The sequence below is a fragment of the Fringilla coelebs genome (genome assembly GCF_963513975.1).
Source record: "Fringilla coelebs genome assembly, chromosome: 19".
In the NCBI taxonomy this organism is placed as follows: Eukaryota; Metazoa; Chordata; class Aves; order Passeriformes; family Fringillidae; genus Fringilla; species Fringilla coelebs.
The window spans coordinates 876,379-896,889 of NC_140045.1; the positions used below are offsets into that span (position 1 = coordinate 876,379).

Genomic DNA, 20,511 nt, shown 5'->3' on the forward strand with positions numbered 1-20,511 from the left:
TGTTTCTTTTCTCTCCCAGTGCTGGTTTTATCTACCAGCAGACCCACAGCTTGTTTGTACAGACCAATCTGCCATTCCTCTCAAGAGGGAGCACAAGGGTCACTGAGGGTGGGACAGGCAGAGCCTGGGGAGAGCTCAGCTCCCCATGGAGCACAGCCCCCAAAAAACCATGGGATGAGGAGAGGTTCTGTGTCAGACCCCCCAGCTTTGCCTGGCTGCACTGCAGAGTTGTTCCATCTGAAATGCTGTGCTTCTCTGCATATAGAAAATTGCATTAGAGCTAAAATGAATTGGGTTTTAAAGTAAATAAATGGAATAATGAAGGCCCTTTTCCCCAGAAAGGGCAGTGGGAGGCTGGGGTTAGAGAGATGCTGTTTTCTGTCTGACATTGGAGCTGAATCTCCTGGCTGTGCTAAAAGAGGCAGAGGAGTGGAGGGGAGGCTGCCCTGGGGCAGGACAGACCCTCTGCCCACTCGGGTGGGTCTGGGAGCTGGGCTCTGTTCCAGCACAGACACCCTGAACTCACAGAGGAGAGAGTGGCTGCGTGCCTGGGGAGCCCTGGGGAGCCTGGGGGAGCATTATTGTTGGGGTTTAAAGTCTAAAAAAATGTAAGCAGTTGTGCTATAATGAAGAATAAGGGTGGTAATGGCAAATTTACATCCAGGTCTCTTCAGAAGTGATTTGTTTGGGTAACTAAATTGTCTCTGTGTAAAGTGAGTGAGAAACTGAAACCCTGTTCCAGGAAAAACTCAGACCGGAGCTCTTAAGAGATGGGCAAAGATACCAGTGACTGGAAAGAGAAGCTGTTAAATTCCCAGAATGTTTTAGCTGTTAAATTCCCAGAATGTTTTAGCCGAAGCTCAGGTTTCAGGTTCAAGTATGAAGCAGAAGGAGCAGTAAATCTCCCTCATTAAAGGCAACTCGCAGGTGCTCTGGGAGTCTCGGGGAGCCCAAAGGTGTCAGGACTTTGAGCTCCATCTCTCGCAGGGGCTGCCGTGCCCAGGCTCCATTAGTGCCTCTCCGCAGGGATGTTGGTGTCTGCAGAGATAACGAGGAATGGTTTTAGCGCTGCCTCCTCGGGAGGGGCTGAGCCATCGCCACGGAGCCTTCAGGTGCTGGGCTGGGATAACTGCCCGGGTTTAAGGCTGTCAGAGCAGGGCAGGCTCTGGGTTTGCAGAGGGAATCGCCAGTGAAGCACTGCCTGACTCTTCTCCGCTGCTGTGAAATCCCCTCTCTGCTGGAAGCCCCGAGTAATTCCTCAGGGCACACCTGGGGAGTGCGGCAGGGCTGCCTGGCCAGGCTCCCACCGGGCTCTTCCTCCTCCAGACCAGCTTCAGAGGCTCGATTCAACCCAGAGCACAGCACAAGGGGAGGAAGATGATGTTTGAGCTCCTAGTTCTTATTAAAATCATTCGTCTGCTCCCTAGGAAAACCTCTTCCCAGGGAAGAGGGGGGTCTTTATGAATAAAATAAATCAGAGTAGGCAGCCAGGCACGGGCAGGGGCAGTGGGGACATGGGGAACTCTGGGGGGGAGTGGCTTTACTACTACTTCCTGCACATAAAGTAGACTAAATTGCTTGAGGGGAGGCAATGAAAAACGTGGAGCACTCCTGCACTAATTCCCAGCAGCCAGGGAGGGGAGGCACGGGAAGGGGAATTTTCTGCAGTGCCAGGGTGCTCTGTGTGTCCCAGGAGAGCAGCAGGGCACAGCCCTGGCTCTGGAGGAGCTCCCTGAGCTGGGAATTCCAGCTGGTGCATTCCTGGGTGAAGGCTGAAGAGAACAAAATCTGTGTTTTCTAATCAGCCAAGGGGGAGGATTGATCTCCCCGTTGCTTGTGCAGCTTTGGAAGGCCGAGGGGAGGGAGGGAGTTCCCTGCAGGTGTTCCCTGTCCTGGCAGGGATGGCAGTGCCTTTGGGACTGGGCTGGCTGCTGGGTGTGCAGGGACTGGAGAGGGCTCTCTGCGAGAACTTTCCCGGAGGTTCCTTGGCTGGAAGTCAGGAGTGACAGCTCGGGTGTGCCTGAGTTTCCATGGAGTCCCTGTTCCTGCAGCAGCAGGGAACAGTCCTGGCTGGTGGCTGCTGCCTTTGGGGAGCTTCAGCCTCGTGAAAAAGGCAGAGAGTGGAGTGTAGCAAGTCCTGATGGAGAAATGGCATTGGTGCTGAATCCCAGCCGCTCTTTGGGAGCTGCTGCCTGCCTTCATAAACAGGGAAAGACAAGACAACTGTTCCTGTAATGAATAAACATAAAATGACTGTGAGTGCATCTTAGTCATATTTAATTGATGAATTTAGTTTTGCTTCATGGACCTTGCCCTGAGAATGCTTTCACTGGAAAGACTGAGGGATTAATTTCCAGTGTAAATCAGGGGCTCTGTTTCAAGCCATCACTCCGGGTTTGATTTATTGATTATCTAATCAAATAAACCCAGAGAGAAAAAGCTGCACTGGAAATTGTCCCCGTGCCAGGAGAAGCAGGTCCCTGCCCCAGCTCTGGGCTCTGCAGAAGCTTTTCCTGCTCCTGCAGCCCCTGGTGGCTCAGGGCTGTTCTGGGAGCCACGGGGAGCAGGAAAGCCTCGGTGCCAGCTGTCAGGAAGTCCTGAGGCAGGGAGAGCAGAGCCAGCATCTGTTGTTTGCAGGGCTGGCAGAACATGCAGGCAGGAGCTGGGCAGGATCCTGGAAGGTGAGAATTACATAAGCAGCCCTCCCTGATCCATCCCTGCCGCGCTGTGCCTCGGCCCTGGGTGCGGGAGAGGAGTGGGATCCTGCCCTGCTGCAGGGCTGGGAGCCAGGGAGAGCTGGACTGACTCTGGAGCTGGTGCCAAGGGCTCCCTGCTCCCCTCCTGGCACCCACTGCCACGGGGAGAGGGAGACCCAGCTCAGGGAGGGAAAACTCTGCTGGGAGGGCTCAGCTGCTCCCTGCTCCCTGCCTGGGAGGATCTGTCGTGGTCCCCATCCTGCAGGGCTTGGTGTTTTCATGGATCCTCCCTCCCTCCTGGCAGGATGAGCCCCAGAGGCACACAGGTGTGGGGGCCAGGACAGCCTGCACCTGCCTGCTCTGACTGCACTGCTGGGCCAAGGGCTCCTCCTTGGGCTTGCTTTAATTTATTCCCAGAGAAGCTGGATTTTCATTAAGGTGTAGGTGTCATCTCTCCCCTCTCAAATTCCTTTGATGTATTTTAGCTCAGGTTTGTTTATTGCTTTTCATTAGGGGTCGTTTGTCATTGCTTGTCTAATAGGTGTTGTGCTGAAATAAAGTGCTTTTTTCTTTGCCAGGAGGAAGGGTGGAGGGTGGGCTTCTTATTTTTTATTTATTTTGCAGAAGCAGGAGTCCAGCTCAGTAGCAGCAGTTTTCCAAAGGATAGCATTGTTTGAAGGCAGTGTTTGTAACAGTGACAGATGATTTAAGGACTTTCTTATCCATGGAAAACAGGGCTTTTGTGGGGAATTTGTCTTCCTTCTCCAAGAGTTACTCCTTTGGAGCAGCCGGCACCAAAGGAGGCTGGCTCAGCTCCTTAATTGATCCAAGGATGGCTCTGGAGCAGGGGAGTCTTGGATAATTTTTTAAGTATGAAAAACACCTCATACATAGCTCCTGCCATGGTTGGGGGTGAGATCTCAGGAGTCTGTTCCTTTTGATCCTGAATAAGGGTGGGAATAGCCATGGTGGGAGCAGCACTGGGGCTGGCCTCATGCCTGGAGCACGGGTTTTGTAGGGGAGCTGTGGAGCTGTGGGGTGTGAATAAATATCCTCAAATGGCTCAGAGTGGCTGTGACTGCAGGGCCACTCTCCAGTTTCAGGGGGAATTGTGTGTATCCTCAAAGCCAGGTGACACAGGGGCACGCTTTTCAGACCAGGGAACCAGAACAGGGCTGTTCCTGCTAAATGGTGGTGGGAACCTGAACGTCCCGGGGATTTGGGAATGTGGCCATGCCCTGCTGGGCCTGCAGCCCTTGATTAGCAGGAAAGGAAAGATTTCAGTGTGTTCTGAGCTGGCTGGAGCAGGGCTGGGCTCCCGCCTTGGCCTCGGGGTTGCTCCGTGATGCTGAGGAGAGCAGAGAGAGCAGTGTGTGTCGTACCCAGAGGGGCAGGACCACGGGCACTGTGGCATGGCTCAGCCAGCCCCTGGGCTCACTGCTCCTGTGTGTGTGTGTGTCCCTGTCCTGGCAGATCCCCGAGGAGCACGACCTGGAGAGCCAGATCCGCAAGGAGCGGGAGTGGCGCTTCCTGCGCAACGCGCGCGTCCGCAAGCAGGCGCAGAAGATCATCCAGAAGGGTGAGTGCTGCCGGCTCATTGGGAGCCCCAATTAGCGCTGAGCCCAATTAGGGATGGCCCTGCAGCCCCTCAGGCTGCTGAGGGCGGGGCACCTGCTCCTGCTGCAGGTGTTCCCAGCTGCTCCTGCTGCAGGTGTTCCCTGCTGCTCCTGCTGCAGGTGTTCCCTGCTGCTCCTGCAGGTGTTTTCCAGCTTCCCTGCTCCTGCAGGTGTTCCCCGCTTCTGCTGCAGGTGTTCCCAGCTCCTCCTGCAGGTGTTCCCCAGCTGCTGCAGGTGTTCCCAGCTCCTCCTGCAGGTGTTCCCCAGCTGCTGCAGGTGTTTTCCAGCTTCCCAGCTCCTGCAGGTGTTTCCCAGCTGCTCCTGCAGGTGTTTCCCAGCTGCTCCTGCAGGTGTTTCCCAGCTGCTCCTGCAGGTGTTTCCCTGCTCCTGCAGGTGTTTCCCTGCTCCTGCAGGTGTTTCCCAGCTGCTCCTGCAGGTGTTCCCAGCTCCTGCAGGTGTTCCCAGCTCCTGCTGCAGGTGTTCCCTGCTGCTGCCCCACCTCTCTGCTCTCAGCTGCTGGCTGTGCTCACCAGCTCAGCCTCTGCTCTTAAGAGGATGGAGGGTGGAATGCTGGAGGGTCAAATGCAGAGCTGCAGGCTCAGGGTTTGTGGGCCAGGCGTGGTCATGGCACAGTGTGGAGCTGCTGGAGCTGTCCCCCCAGCTCAGGAGGCACCTCAGGGATGTCTCTGACGTTCCCTGCTCTGCTGGGCTCTGGGAGTGCTGGTTTACTCCTTGTACCCCATTTCATTTGGGCTGTTTGTGTGTGTGCTGCTCCCAGTGTGCCCCAGGTCCCTGCTGGGTCAGCAGGAGCTCCCCCAGAACCTGGGGCTGAATGTCTGGCCCTCTCTGAGGCAGCTTTGGGCTGGGAATTCTCTCAGCACAGGAATTTATTCGGATAAAGTGGAACCTAATGAAGCTTCCTGAGGAATTTGCATTCCTCAGTTTTTGCCTGCCCTGAGCAGCAGAGGCTGGGCAGCCACAGTTCCAGGAGCTGCTGGTGCCCTCCCCGAGGCATTCCCAGGAGCAGCCCTGGGCTGGGGGCTGCTCCTCCCAGGGCTGCTTTTGGAGGCACACAGGGCTGGAAATCCCAGTCTGCTGAAGGAAAAGTGCCCAGGGCTCAGCCCTGTCTCTGGGAGGCTGCTCCTGTGAGTGCAGTGTGGAAACTGCAGAATATCATCAACCAGAGAAATACAGAAATGATCCTGGAGCCCAGGAGATGGCCTGAGAGATCTGATGGAATACAAAGAAGGGGATTTTTCATGCTTGCCTGGAGAAGTTAAATCTCTTTCTAGACAGTGTTCATATTTGGTTGCTTGACCTGAGTGACTGAAATGCCACTATTCATTAAAAAAATAATGAAAACGGGAAATATTAAAAAGAATTAAAATAGACTTACAAGCTTTTAATGAAAATTAGATTCAATGGATGCATTCTAAAACAAGCTCGGGTTGAATGGATGTCTCCTGGGTTTAGGGGTTTGTGTGATGAATTCAGAGAGTGCCAGAACCCAGCAGTGCTGGGGTCCCAACACTGTTTGTGAATAGCAAACTGCTCTGAAGACAAGATGGGAAAAGTCTTTACCCATCATTTTAAGGTCTCCATGGAAAATACATTTTTCATTTGCAAATTAACCTAAAATTTAAGGGGACTCAAATGGAAAGTTAAATAAACAATCCACAAGCTACAGTGAAATGCTGTATTTTAAACTGGAAAAAAAAAAGCATTTCCATATTTTGTATTTTGAATAAATAGAGTTGGTTTTTCCCTCAACACAAACTGGCCTTTCCCTGGGTGTGGCTGGGCTTGTTCTCCTGGCTTGCCAAAGAGGATGCAGGGTTTGTCACCACAGTTCCTGGTTTGTACCTCAAGAGCTGAGACAGCTGGGGTGGTCTGAGGAACCCCTGGAAGGGCTGGGGGTGTCCTGGTGGGAGCTGGGGTGGGTGCCTGGTGGCACAGGGAGGCTGGGGCTGTGCAGAGCCGTCCCTGGGGCCATCAGGTGTGAGCTGAGCTGCTGCTGTCCCCCAGGCATCTCCCGGCTGGACGATCAGATCTTCCTCAACAGGAACCCTGGCGTGCCCTCCGTGGTGAAGTTCCACCCCTTCACCCCCTGCATCGCTGTGGCTGACAAGGACAGCATCTGGTGAGGGCTGGGGACCTGGGGGTCACGGCAGGGACAGCGGGGACCCCGTCCTGGCTCTCTTCAGGGGGGCAGGTGTACAGGTCCTGCCCTGGCACAGGTGCCCAGAGCAGCTGGGGCTGCCCCTGGATCCCTGGCAGTGCCCAAGGCCAGGCTGGACGCTGGGGATTGGCCACCCTGGCACAGTTGGGGTGTCCCTGCCACGGCAGGGGTGGCACTGGGTGGGCTTGGAGGTCATTGCAATCCAAATCATTGCATGATTTCGTGTTATTAATCAAACTATGGCAAGCTGCAAAGGAGAGATCCCAGACTGGGTAGGGAGTGGCTCTCTACAGCTGGCACAGAGCACGGGAAGCTCAGGTGCTGTTTGTTCTCCCACAGCTTTTGGGACTGGGAGAAGGGGGAGAAGCTGGACTACTTCCACAACGGGAACCCTCGGTACACGCGGATCACGGCCATGGAGTACCTGAACGGGCAGGACTGCTCCCTGCTGCTCACTGCCACAGGTAAGGGCCCTGGCAGGGCTCTGGGCACGCTGCCAGCCCGGGGCAGCTGCTCTGCACCCCTTCTGGGCCCTCCACCGACTGCTCAATCCTCCCCCCGTGGGGTTATTAATTGTTGTGGGTCTCCAGGACGAGGGGAGAGATGAGAGGTGACTCTAAGTTCTTAGAAGGCTGATTTATTATATTATGATATTCTATTCTATTCTATTCTATTCTATTCTATTCTATGAAAATGGTATACTAAAACTATGCTGAAGAAAGAGAAAGGAGACATCAGAAAGCTTAGAAAAGAAGGGTAATAAAATCTTGTGGCTGACCAGAGAGTCCGGCACAGCTGGGCTGGGATTGGTCATTTATGAAAACAATTGCCATGGAACCAATCAAAGATTCACTTGTTGGTGAGCAGCCTCTAGACCACATTCCAGAGGAACAAAACGTGGAGAAGCTGAAGCTTCCCAGCTGCCCAGGAGAAGAAATCCTGGCGAGGGGATTTTTCAGAAGATATCCCAGTGACACCCTGCTCTCAGCTCAGGAGGATTTCCAGGCTCAGACCTGCAGGTTCTTCTGGCAGGGCTGAACCCTCTCGAGCAGACTTTCCAAGGACTGACCAGTGCAGCACTTGCTGAAGGCATTCCCACCTGAGTCTCTGGTTGTCATTGCAAGTCTGGGTCACCCCCACCTGGGGAAAGGTGATTCCAGCTGGGCAAAGCTGCTGCCCAGAGCTGGACCTGTGCAGCAGCCGAAGCACAGGAGCTGCAGCTCTGTTCCTTGGGCTGTGTTCACACAGAGCAGGCAGGGCTCAGCCTCAGCACAAACCCCTCAGGTGGGTCTGAGTTTCCCTCTAGTCCTTATCTCACCTGAGCAGGGGCTGCAGGAGCAGATCGTGCCCAGCCTCTGCTCTGCATTGCTGTGAGTCAGATCTGCTCCCCTCCCGAGGAACCATTCCAAACCTGGCTCTCAGAGTGTTTTCAGCAGCTTCTCCAGCTCCCTGCTCAGCTGCACAGGTTGGGTGTAATTAAGGGAGGGGGAAGGGGAGCTGAGAGAGCCTTTAGGACATATTTCTTTCAATTTATTGATTCTTAGCACAAAAGTTTCACAGATGGGGAGCAAATTGAAAAAAATACACAGTGTTCTTGAAAGATTTGCTGCTGATGGGCTGGGCTCTGATGCTGCTGCCTCCGTGGGGCTGTTCTGTGTTGAGTGGGCACTTGTGTGGCCCTCGGCACCAATCCAGAGATGAATCCTGGAGAAAAATGAATGTCAAGGAAATGGAGAGACACTGAATGTCAGGTGTTGTTCAAGGGAGGAGAAAAGCTCTTCCAGAACAGCTCCAGCAGAACAAAGCCTTGTGTTTTGTGGATGTAAATTAGAGAGGGAAAACAGCTCCAACAGAAAGTGTTCAAGTGACACTCTGGGCTTTGGGGTCTGTGTGACTTCAGCTCTGCTTCTCCTCTTCTTGCTGGGGCACAAGGAGCTGCAGGAGCTGCACCAGCAGTGACTTTGCTCTGTGCTCTTGCTCTGTGCTCCCCCAGACGATGGAGCCATCCGGGTGTGGAAGAACTTTGCCGACCTGGAGAAGAACCCGGAGATGGTGACAGCCTGGCAGGGGCTGTCAGACATGCTGCCAACCACACGAGGTGGGTGCCACTGAGCTTTCTGGGGGGAGCTGAGGATCAGCCTTGCTGCAGCTTGGGGGGTGGCACCTGTGACCTCCTTTAGCCCCAGCTCCAGTCTTGGCTCCCGTTCTTCCCCGTTCATTGTGGGTCAGGAGGTGGCAGAGGGACGCGTGCTCTAAATCTGGCACGTGCAGAAGGACAGCACAGTGAGACCTTGGCCTGCTTGGAATGCTAGGAAAGCTGGGCAGAAAAGGGTGTCAAAAGGAGCTTTGGCACCCAGCCACACATGGGATGGAGCCAGAAAACCAGTTGGTGTAACCCTGAAATCTGTTCTAGGACATCGCAGGAGGTTTTGGGATATTAAGGGAGGTTTTAGGACATTGCAGGAGGTTTAGGATGTTAAAGGAGGTTTTGCAGCATTCCAGGAGTGGGTGTTCCCTCCTCCCCAGACCCCATCAGGTGCTAATGGCAGTTCTGTGTCACTTTCTAATCAAGGCTGCAGCTCCTCCTGGGCGTGCTGGGGTTCAATCAGCGCTTGGTGGGATTGATGAGGAGGTGCTGGGGGAGGCTGCCTGGCCCATGCTGTGCAGGAGGTCACACGAGATGACCACCATCATTCATCCTGACCTTAAAAGCTGACAGTTCTCATTTCTGAACTGATGTGCTTCATCCCAGGAGCCTGACACAGCTCTTTCAGCTCCTCATTGCATTTCCTGGGGCTGCCCCGTGGGTGTGTGTGTGTTGTTTCCCCAGCCCCTCCCCGTGTCTCAGGGACCAGGGGCTGTGTCTGAGGCTCTGCCTTGCTCAGGGCACTGCCCAGGACTGATGAGGAGCTGCAGGAATTCAGAGCCTGCCCTTGCCAGGGGCTGCTGTGAGCAGGCAGGGCCTGGCTCTGCCCAGCTGCCCTTTGTGGTGTCACTCTGCAGCTCTGTGCCAGCAAACTCTCCTGGCTGCTGGGTGATGTTTGCCATCCCCGGATTCAGGATCTGGCTCCTTGGAGCTGGGAATGCCCTGGGCTGCCCTGGGCAGGGAGGATGCTGGCCTGGAGCTCCCTCAGCCCAGTGCCACTGTGCTGCCTTCCCTTCCAGCTGCACTGTGCCAGGGCAGAGCCTCTGCTGCTGCTGCCTCTCTCTGGACAGGGTTTAACACCCAGGAAGGATTTTCAGCGTCTGACACTGCTGAGAGAGCCCTGAGAGCTGGGTGGTTCCATTTGCCAAAACAGGAATGGGGAAACTTTTCCATCTGTTCTCTTTAGGATTGGGGTTTTTTCCCCTTGGCTTTTTCTTTCCCTTGTGGACTGAAGCAGTCTGGGGCCTGTTTTCTTTGCCTTCCACCTTCCCAGCAGATTGGGCAGCAGAGAGGGACAGATCTGTTTGTGGAGAGAGAAATAAATGTAGCCACTTCAGAGGAGCTAAGTGGAGCAAGTCCCCGTGGAGATGAGAGTCTTCAGAGTCATCTGCTGCCAAGCCCACAGCTGTGGTCCAGCACTGCCTCACAAAACTGAGGATGCATTTTGAAGCTGCAGAGCTCAGGAGTTTTCCTGGAGTTTGTTTGCTCCCACTATTGATTTCCTTCCCTCCTCTCCCAGCTTTTTCCCTGTGTCTCAATGTCACACTCACCTCTGAACTGCACTCGAGAACAGCCAGAACTCGACTGTGGGGCCACTTCCACACTTAGAGCAGGAGAGAGGAACATGTAATGCCTGAACTCATCCTGTGGAGGCTGGGGAGCAGCTCTGGGCTGTCTGGGGTGGGCAGTGACACAGCCAGGGCTGTGTGAGAGGGGCACAGCCCAGGGCAGGCGTGGGACTGGCACAGCTCAGCGGGCACAGCTGCTCTCCCGGTGTGGGCACACAAACCCTGGGCCACAGCAGCAGCCCCAGGCTCCCAGGGGTTTGTGCAGCTCCCAGGAGCTCCTTGGCTGGCTGTCTGTCTGTCTGTCCTGGCAGTGCTGGGCTCTGTGTTGTGTGCTCCTGCTGCCTTCCCAGAAATGCTGTGCTGCAGTGAGGGAGGGAGGCATCAGCTGCTCTGGCTGCTGCTGCTGCCTCTCTTCCACGTTCCTCCATTTGAGCTGCTGTCTCTAGTCCCTGTTTGAGGCTGGGCTTTGCTCTGGCTGGCCCTGAGCAGCCCCCCTGGTCGTGTCTCCCCACAGGTCTGGCCCGAAGGGTGTCCATCTATCTGGACAGAAGCAAGCAGGGAGGTGAGTGCTGCTCCTGTCTCCGTGCTCGGGGGGTGGGCAGGAGCTCCTTGGGGTGGCTGCCTGGGGTTTTGCTGTGGGTCGAGGGGTCTCTGGCTCCCTGTGGCTCCTGGGGAGCTTTGCTGCCACCTCTGCCCTGCCCTGCCCCGTGTCTGTGCCCGTGAGGAGTGCAGGGAGGATCTGTGCTGCCAGGGCAGGCACAGCCCTGCTGGGCAGGGGCATCTCCCTTAGATCCTGTCAGCCACAGGAGCTGGGGGATTTGGGACTCTCTCTTCTCCAGGGACATTTCAAAGCATCCCAGGGCAGGAGGGTTTGAGAGGGAGGTTCCAAGTGGAGCCAGCACCAAGCTGCCCTGGGTCTGGCTGGGGTTTGTTTGTGAAGCTCCTGTGGAAAGGAGGTGCTGGGGAGTCTTTCCCAGCAGCCTCAGAGCCGTGGAGCCTTGCAGAGATGGGCCACAGAGGAAAGAGGGGAAGTGTAGGTTGGATCCATGGGAGTACTCTTCCCTGGCAGGGTGGGCAGGGTGCCCAGAGCAGCCCCTGGATCCCTGGAAATGCCCAAGGCCAGGCTGGGAGCAGCCTGGGACAGGGGAAGGTGTCCCTGCCATGGCAGGGGTGGCACTGGGTGGGCTGTGCCCAACCCAGACCCCTCTGGGATCCTGGGACTCCAACAAATGCCACAGATCCCGCTCTGCTGCACGGAGGGGAGGGGGGGCAGTCCCCAGCCTTGTCCCATGGAATCTGCAGGGTCTGGGAGGCTCTGGATCCTGGCTCCTCTCCCCAGGGGTGGGGAGCAGATGGTTGATGTGTCAGGGCATCCCTGCTGGGGGAAGTGTCACCTCAGGATGTTCATCAATTATTGATCTTTGCTGACTGATCAGAGCTGGCTGTGTCTGCACTGATTCATCAGCCAGGCTCCTGGCAGGGGCTGGTTCAGAGCTCCTCAGTGCAGTTCAGCACATCCCCTGGCTCTGGGAGCTGGGGCAGGAGCGAGCAGAGCTGATGTGTGGCTGCTGCTGCTGCTGCCTGCCTCTGCAATCCCCCAGCCAAGGCTAAAATTAGCAGGGCTTGGCTGCAGGGAATCCCTGGGCAGGAGCAGTTCAGGGAATCCCTGGGCAGGAGCAGTTCAGGGAATCCCTGGGCAGGAGCAGTTCAGGGAATCCCTGGGCAGGAGCAGTTCAGGGAATCCCTGGGCAGGAGCAGTTCAGGGAATCCCTGGGCAGGAGCAGGTTCAGGGAATCCCTGGGCAGGAGCAGGTTCAGGGAATCCCTGGGCAGGAGCAGTTCAGGGAATCCCTGGGCAGGAGCAGTTCAGGGAATCCCTGGGCAGGAGCAGTTCAGGAATCCCTGGGCAGGAGCAGTTCAGGGAATTCCTGGGCAGGAGCAGGTTTAGGGAATCCCTGGGCAGGAGCAGGTTTAGGGAATCCCTGGGCAGGAGCAGTTCAGGGAATCCCTGGGCAGGAGCAGTTCAGGGAATTCCAGAGCAATGATGCAGCTGCTGCAGGGCAGGGCAGCCCCTGCTCAGGGCAGGCCCATGAAATCCTTCTCCAGCTGCCTCTGCCCTCCTGGTGACCAGGGCAGCCCCAGGAACTGGTGCTCCCCTGGCAGCATCAGCAGTGCTTGGATACTGCCCCAGCCCTGGAAGTGCCCCAGGCCAGGCTGGGTGGGGACAGGGGGGACAGGGGGACAGAAGGGACAGGGGGACAGCTCCAGCCTGCACCAGCAGCTGGTCAAGGCATCAGCTTAGGCTCATCCTGAGAGCAAGGGCAGGGGGAGCAGCAGGGAGCTTCCCACCCCTCCCAGGAGCCCCCATCAGCAGGGGCTCTGGCACAGCTCCGGGCAGATTATCTGATGGCAATAAATTCACTGGAGAAATGGCAGCTCCAGGGGTTTGTGTTCTTTTAATTGAATTCCCAGCATCCCAGCTCCTGCTGTCCCTCACTGCAGAGTCCTTGGCAGGAGGAGGGGGACACTTTTTGAGAGGATGTTGTAGAAATTAATGACGAGTGAGGTCATCCAACCCTCCCACTGCTTCCTGGAAATTGAAGCAGGGATGTGCTTCACTGCTCAACCAGGAGGGCCCGTGATTAAAAATGATCAGTCAGAGCCCAGGATGCTTTTGTGCTGTGTTCCATGGATATTCCTGACTCCTCTGAAATGCCAAGGACAGCCTGGCCACGTTCCCTGGCGTTCCAGGGCAGTGCAGATGTTGGGGATGCAGCTGCCTTCACCACAGTGGTGCTGGAGCTTATCCATGGAATTGTCCCATCCAGGCCAATCTCTCAGGCCCAGGGGCAGTCCTGAGGGAGCAGCCATGGGCACTTCCACCTTCAGGAACAGCTGCTGGTGTGGATAAACTCAGCCACACAGGCCTGCCAGTGCTGCCTTTAAAGGGCTCAAAAACAAACAAAAGAAAAACAAAAACCCAAAGCAAAAACACCAACACCTCCACCAGAGCCATTTAAAAATTCCTTTCCCTGAGCTGTGGAAGATTTGCTGCTCATTATCTAAGAACATTATATCCCTTAGGGGGAAAGTGTGCTCTGAGCTCCTGATGCATTGCAGCAGGGCTGGGAGCAGCAGCATTCCAGCACTGCCCTGTGCCAGGGGCTGTGCCAGGGGCTGTGCCAGGGGCTCTGCCAGCTCTGGCCCCTGTGCTGCTCTCAGCAGCTGGGACAGTGACAGGGCAGAGCCAGCTCTGGGGCTGGGCAGCTGCTCAGGGTGCAGGAGGGGCTGGGGAGCAGCTCAGGTGCTCAGGGGTGCAGGTGAGGCTCAGTGAGAGCAGCTCAGGTGCTCAGGAGTGCAGGAGGGGCTGGGGAGGAGCAGCTCAGGTGCTCAGAGGTGCAGGTGAGGCTCACTGAGGAGCAGCTCAGGTGCTCAGAGGTGCAGGAGGGCTCAGTGAGAGCAGCTCAGGTGCTCAGGGGTGCAGGTGAGGCTCAGTGAGAGCAGCTCAGGTGCTCAGAGGTGCAGGAGGGCTCAGTGAGGAGCAGCTCAGGTGCTCAGGGCAGCACCTGTGGGCAGGAGGGTCTCAGTGAGGAGCAGCTCAGGTGCCAAGCCCAGGAGCCAAAGCCCTGTGGGTGGGCTGAAGGCTCAGTTGTAACATCCTGGAGTAGGACCTCTGTTAATTAAAAAGGAAATGATCATTAGTATTCAATCCCACGTTCACTCCTCATCCCAAAATGCTCTGAATTGAGCATGGAAACATGAGCCAATCCTGGATCATCTCTGCCATGCTTGTACATGGAAATAGTTCAGCTATTTCTGTCTCACTCCATACTGTGAGTGCCAGCTCTGGATGGAACATTTCACAGTCAGAGGAAGCTTTCCTTCCCCTCACACACTTCCAAGTGACTGACATTTCTGTGTGAGGGCTTTTCTGCTCCTCACACCGGTTGGAGTTCTGCTTCAGGTGCAGCAGGAGCAGAGCCCCCAGCCCAGGGCTCAGCACAGGCACCTCCAGGCAGATCCTTGCTTGGGATGATCCAAATCCTGCTCCTGCCTCTTGCAGGGAGCAGCAACTGAGCTGAACTATTTCAGTTTTAGTAAGGACTGCAAGGTGTCCAGCCCCAGCCCAGGCAGCACCATCCCTGGAAGCGTCCCAGGCCCGGCTGGAGCAGCCTGGGGTGGTGGGAGGTGTCCCTGCCATGGCAGGGCTGGATGAGCTGCTTGTTCAGGTCCCTTCCAGCCCAAACCATTCCAGCATTCTGTGATCATCTCCCTCCCTTTTTCCCAGCCTGGTTGGGAGTGAGCCCTTGTCCTTTCCATCTGCTTGTCTCTCATGGCAACCTTTGTGTAATCCCTCTGGAGCCTCTTCCCTCAGCGAGGCTTTCCCTGCCCATCTGTGTGTCCTTGCTGAATATCCTCAGGGACAAACTCCTGACAGGCACACCAAGAGAGGCACCAAAAATGCCAGCCCTGCCCCCAAAAATGCCAACTCGACCCCTAAAAATGCCTGCTCTGCTTCCAAAAATGCCAGCTCTGCCCCCCAAAATGCCAGCTCTGCCCCCAAAAATGCCAGCTCTGCCCCCCAAAATGCCAGCTCTGCCCCAAAAATGCCAGCTCTGCCCCCAAAAATGCCAGCTCTGCCCCCCAAAATGCCAGCTCTGCCCCAAAAATGCCAGCTCTATCCCAAAAATGCCAGCTCTGCCCCCCAAAATGCCAGCTCTGCCCCAAAAATGCCAGCTCTGCCTCCAAAAATGCCAGCTCTATCCCAAAAAATGCCAGCTCTGCCCCAAACTCACCTTCCCTGTGCCCCTCCCCAGAACAGCCCCTGGACCCAGAGCTGGCCAGGGCTTGGTGCTGCTCAGAAGGAAACCTTTTCTTGAGGCTGGGGAATGTTCCTGGGAGCCGTGGGGCTGCCTGGGAGCTCTCTGCCTGCTGAGCTGCACAGGGATGGGAATGGCCAGATCCATCTCAGAGCCACGTTTGTCCTGTCCCATGGGCCCTGGGCAGGTGACAAATGCAAACACTCGCTGCTGTTTGTCGTGCCCAGCCCTGCCTGCGTGTTTGCCTGCCCCTCCAGCCCTGCCAGCTGCCAGGCGGGCTGCAGGAGCAATCCCTGGGGCTGAGACAGAGGTGCAGGCTCCCAGGTCAGCCCAGAGTGCCTGCAGGGAGGGGAGGCAGTGCCAGCAAACAGCAGTGACCCCGTGGGTGTGGCAGGGTCAGGAGCCCACTGGGGTGTGCAGAGTGTTTTCCATGAAGCTGCCAGACAAGGTCGTTCCATCACCTGGAGCAGACCTGGGAGTGCACAGGGTGTGCTGCTGCTCCCTGTGCTCTGGAACCCTGATGTTCTGCTACCAGGCACTTGTGGCCCCGTGGTGACCAAGCAGCACCTCGGGGCAGGTTGGGTGTCCTGCTGGGGACGGCTCCTGGCAGCAAAGCCAGACAGGTGCAGGTGTGTGCCTCGTGGGCCAGCAGCTGGGGAGAGGAGAGCCAGGGATGGAGGCACTGGGAGTGCTGGGGCAGGAGCTGCAGTCCTGCATTGCAGAGGGCTCTGCCTCCAGGTCTGGGTGCTTATGAAACACTGCTCAGCACCAGAGAGCCAGGCTGCCGTGGAGGAGAGGCTGGGAGGCTGCTCTGGGAGGCTGGGATGGTGCTCTGGGAGGCTGGGATGATGCTCTGGGAGACCGGGATGATGCTCTGAGGCAGGAATTCTGCTCTGGGAAACAGGAATGATGGTTTGAGAGGCTGGGATGATGCTCTGAGAAGCAGGGATGATGCTCTGAGGCAGGAATTCTGCTCTGGGAGGCTGGGATGGTGCTCTGAGAAGCAGGAATTCTGTTCTGAGAGGCAGGAACGCTGCTTTGAGAAGCAGGAGTGATGCTCTGAGAAGCAGGGATGATGCTGCTGTGTGAGGCAGGAATGCTGCTGCTGTCCCTGCCCTCCCGAGGGGCTGCAAACACACACCAAGCCTGGAGTTCCTCTCTGGTTCCCTCCTGTGGTGCTCCCGGGCTGTTTGTCTGTGTTGTGAACGCGGTGTGGACGGGGCTCGGTGCTGAACTTCCCCCGGAGATGGCTCTGTGCCCTCGGGCATGAGGAGCAGGAGCTCTCTCAGGGTGTGTGAGCTGCTGGCACTGCAGGGTGCTCCCCTGCTCAGCAGTCCTGCAGCAAACTGGGTTAAATTCACTCCCCTGCAGCCCTGGCGTGGCCGTTCCTCGGCCAGGAGCATCTCCCACAGCCTCCTGACAGAAGGGGAACCAGTCCAGGAGCTCTCAGGTCTGGCTGCGTGGGGTGGCACCAGCTGGGTCTCTTCAATGACATTTGGTGTTCTCGTGGTGCTGGGCACTGCCCTGGCCCCAGCAGCTCCCCTCCCTGGCTTCTCTCGGCACTCAGCAGCGTTGGGGCTGATCCTGGAGCAGCTGACTGATCCCAGCTGCAGGCTGGGTGGGCTGTGCCTGTGTGATCCTGCATTTCCTCTGGCAGGCTCTGCAGCTCGGGGCAGGAGAGCTCCAGGGGGCAGCTCTGCCCGTGCTGGCACTGACTGGCACCCTGCCCTGCTGTGTCTCAGGAGCAGGGATGGTGGTGGACTGGGAGCAGGAGACCGGGCTCCTGATGACCTCGGGGGACGTGAGGATCATCCGCATCTGGGACACGGACCGGGAGATGAAAGTGCAGGTAACGCCTGCCCGGCCCAGCACCTTCCCTGCCACGGCCCTGGCACTGCTCTGTGAGGAGCCCCCCTGCCCCAGGCCCCCTTCCCGGGTCAGTCACACCCCACAGATACTGGGGAGTGGGGCAGGGCTCCCCTGGAGCTGCTCTGCTGCTCTGGGTGGGCAGCCGTGCTTGGGGAGCTGAGGCTGTGCAACCCAAAGGCAGGCACTGGGATGGGGAGAGGGCTCTGGGATGGGGAGAGGGCACTGGGATGGGGAGGTGGGGCTGGGATGGGGAGAGGGCTCTGGGATGCAGAGAGGGCTCTGGGATGGGGAGGTGGGGCTGGGATGCAGAGAGGGCTCTGGGATGGGGAGGTGGGGCTGGGATGTGAAGGTGGGCTCTGGGATGAAGAGGCAGGCACTGGGATGAAGAGGAGGGCTCTGGGATGCAGAGGCAGGCACTGGGATGCAGAGGCAGGCTCTGGGATGCAGAGAGGGCTCTGGGGTGCAGAGAGGGCTCTGGGATGCAGAGAGGGCTCTGGGATGCTGAGAGGGCTCTGGGATGCTGAGAGGGCTCTGGGATGTGAAGGCAGGCTCTGGGATGGAGAGGAGGGCTCTGGGATGGGGAGAGGGCTCTGGGATGGGGAGGTGGGGCTGGGATGCAGAGAGGGCTCTGGGATGCAGAGAGGGCTCTGGGATGGGGAGGTGGGCTCTGGGATGCAGAGAGGGCTCTGGGATGCAGAGAGGGCTATGGGATGCAGAGAGGGCTATGGGATGCAGAGGCAGGCACTGGGATGCTGAGAGGGCTCTGGGATGCTGAGAGGGCTCTGGGATGCAGAGGAGGGCTCTGGGATGCAGAGAGGGCTCTGGGATGCAGAGGCAGGCACTGGGATGCTGAGAGGGCTCTGGGATGCTGAGAGGGCTCTGGGATGCAGAGGAGGGCTCTGGGATGAAGAGGAGGGCTCTGGGATGCAGTTGGATTTCACAATACCAGGTAACTGGAGTAGTGTAGAAGTCTGTGAAAGCACACACACCCCCACAGAACAGGGAAAAGGCCCTGCCAGAGCCCCTGGCAGCCACAATCACGTGGGAGTTTCTCAGAAATTCCAAGGAGAAGCAGGTGGTCGGTGAGAATGGAGGCACCATGCTGGAATGAAAAGGAAGTGGAGTTTTCAAAGCTTCTCGAAATTAATTACCCTTGGATGAACATTAATTGCGACACTTTGACCCTGCGATGCGGGATAATTAAGCCTCTGTTCATCTTAATTACTTTCACATATTATTTTTTCTATGCAAATTAGGGAGCGGCAAAATCCAGGAGGCGAAAATCTTTTAAATGATGATGATTAATGATTGCACCGAAAGTATCTAAAAACACGTTGTTTCTTTTTTTAATTGCAAAGATCGGGTGTTGAAATTCAAGTGATTGGAACTTCCTGACTCAGTGCCCGGGAAAGTGAGAATCAGCACAAAGAGCGGCGATAATCGAGGCAGATAAAGGCGCCTCCCTCTTTGAACTCCCGAAACCCGCACCTCTGGCAGCGCTGGAGGAACCAGTGCTTCATTTGCACTTCTGCTGAGTGTTGCTGCTTCAAAGGAGGAGCCGGGGGTGGGCAGAGGCTGCAGCAGCCCCAGCCCTGGAGGCTCCCCCTGCTCAGCCCGGGCTGGAGCAGCGGCCCCAGGGGTGATCCTGCCCGGGCTAAGGCAGGAGTGAGGTGTGGGATGAGCCCCTGCCCAGCCCTGGGCTGTGGAAGCTGTGCCCTGGCAGGGGTGGAATGAGAGGGGCTCTAAGGGCCCTGCCGACCCAGCCCATTCCATCCTCGTCACTCCTGCTTTCACAGTGCTGCTCAGCCTTTTTTGCTGGTTTTAACAACGTGGTTTTCCTCCCAACAGGCACAGGGGTTATTCTGAGCAATTCTTTTGCCTCCAGAAGCAAAGAGGGGGGAAGTGGCAGCGTGGGTGCCCGGTGTGTTCCCAGCACAGCTGTCCCTGCAGCTCCAGCTGCCTCTCCCGTGTCCCCTTCCCAGCACAGGGCTCTGATGAGATGCTCTGGGTGTCCCTGTCACAGCAGCGACAGGAGGAGGCACAGCACTGCCTGCCTTGCTCTGGGGCTGGGCCAGAGTGTCCCTTTGGGGCTCAGGGGCACCAGAGCTGCCTCACCCTGCTGGGTGTGACAGTGGGGATGAGGATGGGGATGGGGCAGGATGTTGGGTCAGGGCCTGAGTGAAGTGCCCTGCAGCCAGGCCGTGGTGTGCCACAGCTACAGCAGGTCTGTGGGCTGAACAGATAAAACTGGCCATGACAGACCCCAGCTCCCAGCCTGGTTGGGTACAAAATAGGAGTAAACAAGTCCCCAGGTGAGACAATGCTGGGTTAGGTTGGAAGCCAGACAAGAATCCCCATTGCATCCTCCAGGCAGACACCCAGTGAGCTGAGCAGTGCCAGGACCCAACCAGCCAAGGTTTGAGCACCAGAACTTTGAATCCCTCCTAAAAGGAGGTGTCCACCAATGAGCACTGGCTGTTGTCACCTAACCCCAGTGTGCCCCTGCCACTCCTGCACTGGGAGTGACACAGGAACAGGTGAGGGGCAGGGCTGCAGAAAGAGCAAAGGAGGCTTTATTCAAGAGAACCACACCATTTATATAGAGTGACACCTACATTCTGTTTGACTGGCTGGGTGACAAAAACACCTTCCCCAGGCACTGTCCTTGAGAAGGACAGAGGGACAAAACCCACCCCGCACAGGCTGTTTGTACTCTACAGCTCATCCCACCCTTACACTCCCTGAGAGTTCCCACAGCCACTGGGAGAAACTCGCCCTTTCTCTCCCTGTGCCATGGCACCCACATGTGTGTCACCAACACTCTGCTGTCTGTCTGTCTGTCCCAGGACATTCCCACGGGAGCTGACAGCTGTGTCACCAGCCTGTCCTGTGACTCCCACCGCTCGCTGATCGTGGCGGGGCTGGGCGATGGCTCCATCCGCGTCTTCGACAGGAGGATGGCCCTGAGCGAGTGGTAACCCTTCCCTTCCCTTCCCTTCCCTTCCCTTCCCTTCCCTTCCCTTCCCTTCCCTTCCCTTCCCTTCCCTTCCCTTCCCTTCCCTTCCCTTCCCTTCCCTTCCCTTCCCTTCCCTTCCCTTCCCTTCCCTTCCCTTCCCTTCCCTTCCCTTCCCTTCCCTTTCCCCCTTTTCCTTTCCCCCCTTTCCCCCTTCTCCTTTCCCCCTTCTCCTTTCCCCCTTCTCCTTTCCCCCTTTCCCCTTTCCCTTTTCCCCTTCCCCCTTTCCCCTTTTCCCCTTCCCCTTTCCCCCTTTTCCTTTCCCCTTTCCCCTTTTTCCCTGCCACCTCTGAGTGTGCTTTGTCCCCAGCCGTGTCATGACCTACCGGGAGCACACGGCCTGGGTGGTGAAGGCTTACCTGCAGAAGCACCCCGAGGGCAACATCATGAGTGTCAGGTGAGGCTGCTCCCCTGGGGCTGCCTGCCGCTCACACTCTGCTATTCCCTGGTTTCCAGCAGGGTGCAGCTCTGGGGTTCCTCAGGGATCCTCCTGCTCCAGACGGGGTGCAGGGAGGCAGGAGGGATGTGGGGCTCCCCCTGGGAGGCTGCTGGGGGGTTGGGGGGAACGAGGAGCTGGAATCACCAGGGGTGTTGGGGAAGGGAGG

At 57.1% G+C, this 20,511-nt stretch overlaps 1 protein-coding gene across 2 annotated transcripts in view; it reads left to right on the forward strand.

The window, feature by feature from the left end:
* RPTOR (regulatory associated protein of MTOR complex 1) overlaps positions 1 to 20,511 on the forward strand; it is a 99,575-nt gene that overhangs the window by 74,665 nt on the left and 4,399 nt on the right. For both annotated transcript variants that reach the window (XM_084218414.1, XM_084218415.1), the window contains 8 exons: positions 4,170 to 4,275; positions 6,338 to 6,452; positions 6,831 to 6,955; positions 8,485 to 8,589; positions 10,720 to 10,767; positions 16,767 to 16,873; positions 19,740 to 19,867; positions 20,217 to 20,303. In XM_084218414.1, coding sequence (XP_084074540.1) covers positions 4,170 to 4,275; positions 6,338 to 6,452; positions 6,831 to 6,955; positions 8,485 to 8,589; positions 10,720 to 10,767; positions 16,767 to 16,873; positions 19,740 to 19,867; positions 20,217 to 20,303 — 821 coding nt within the window. The remainder of the gene's footprint in view (positions 1 to 4,169; positions 4,276 to 6,337; positions 6,453 to 6,830; positions 6,956 to 8,484; positions 8,590 to 10,719; positions 10,768 to 16,766; positions 16,874 to 19,739; positions 19,868 to 20,216; positions 20,304 to 20,511) is intronic.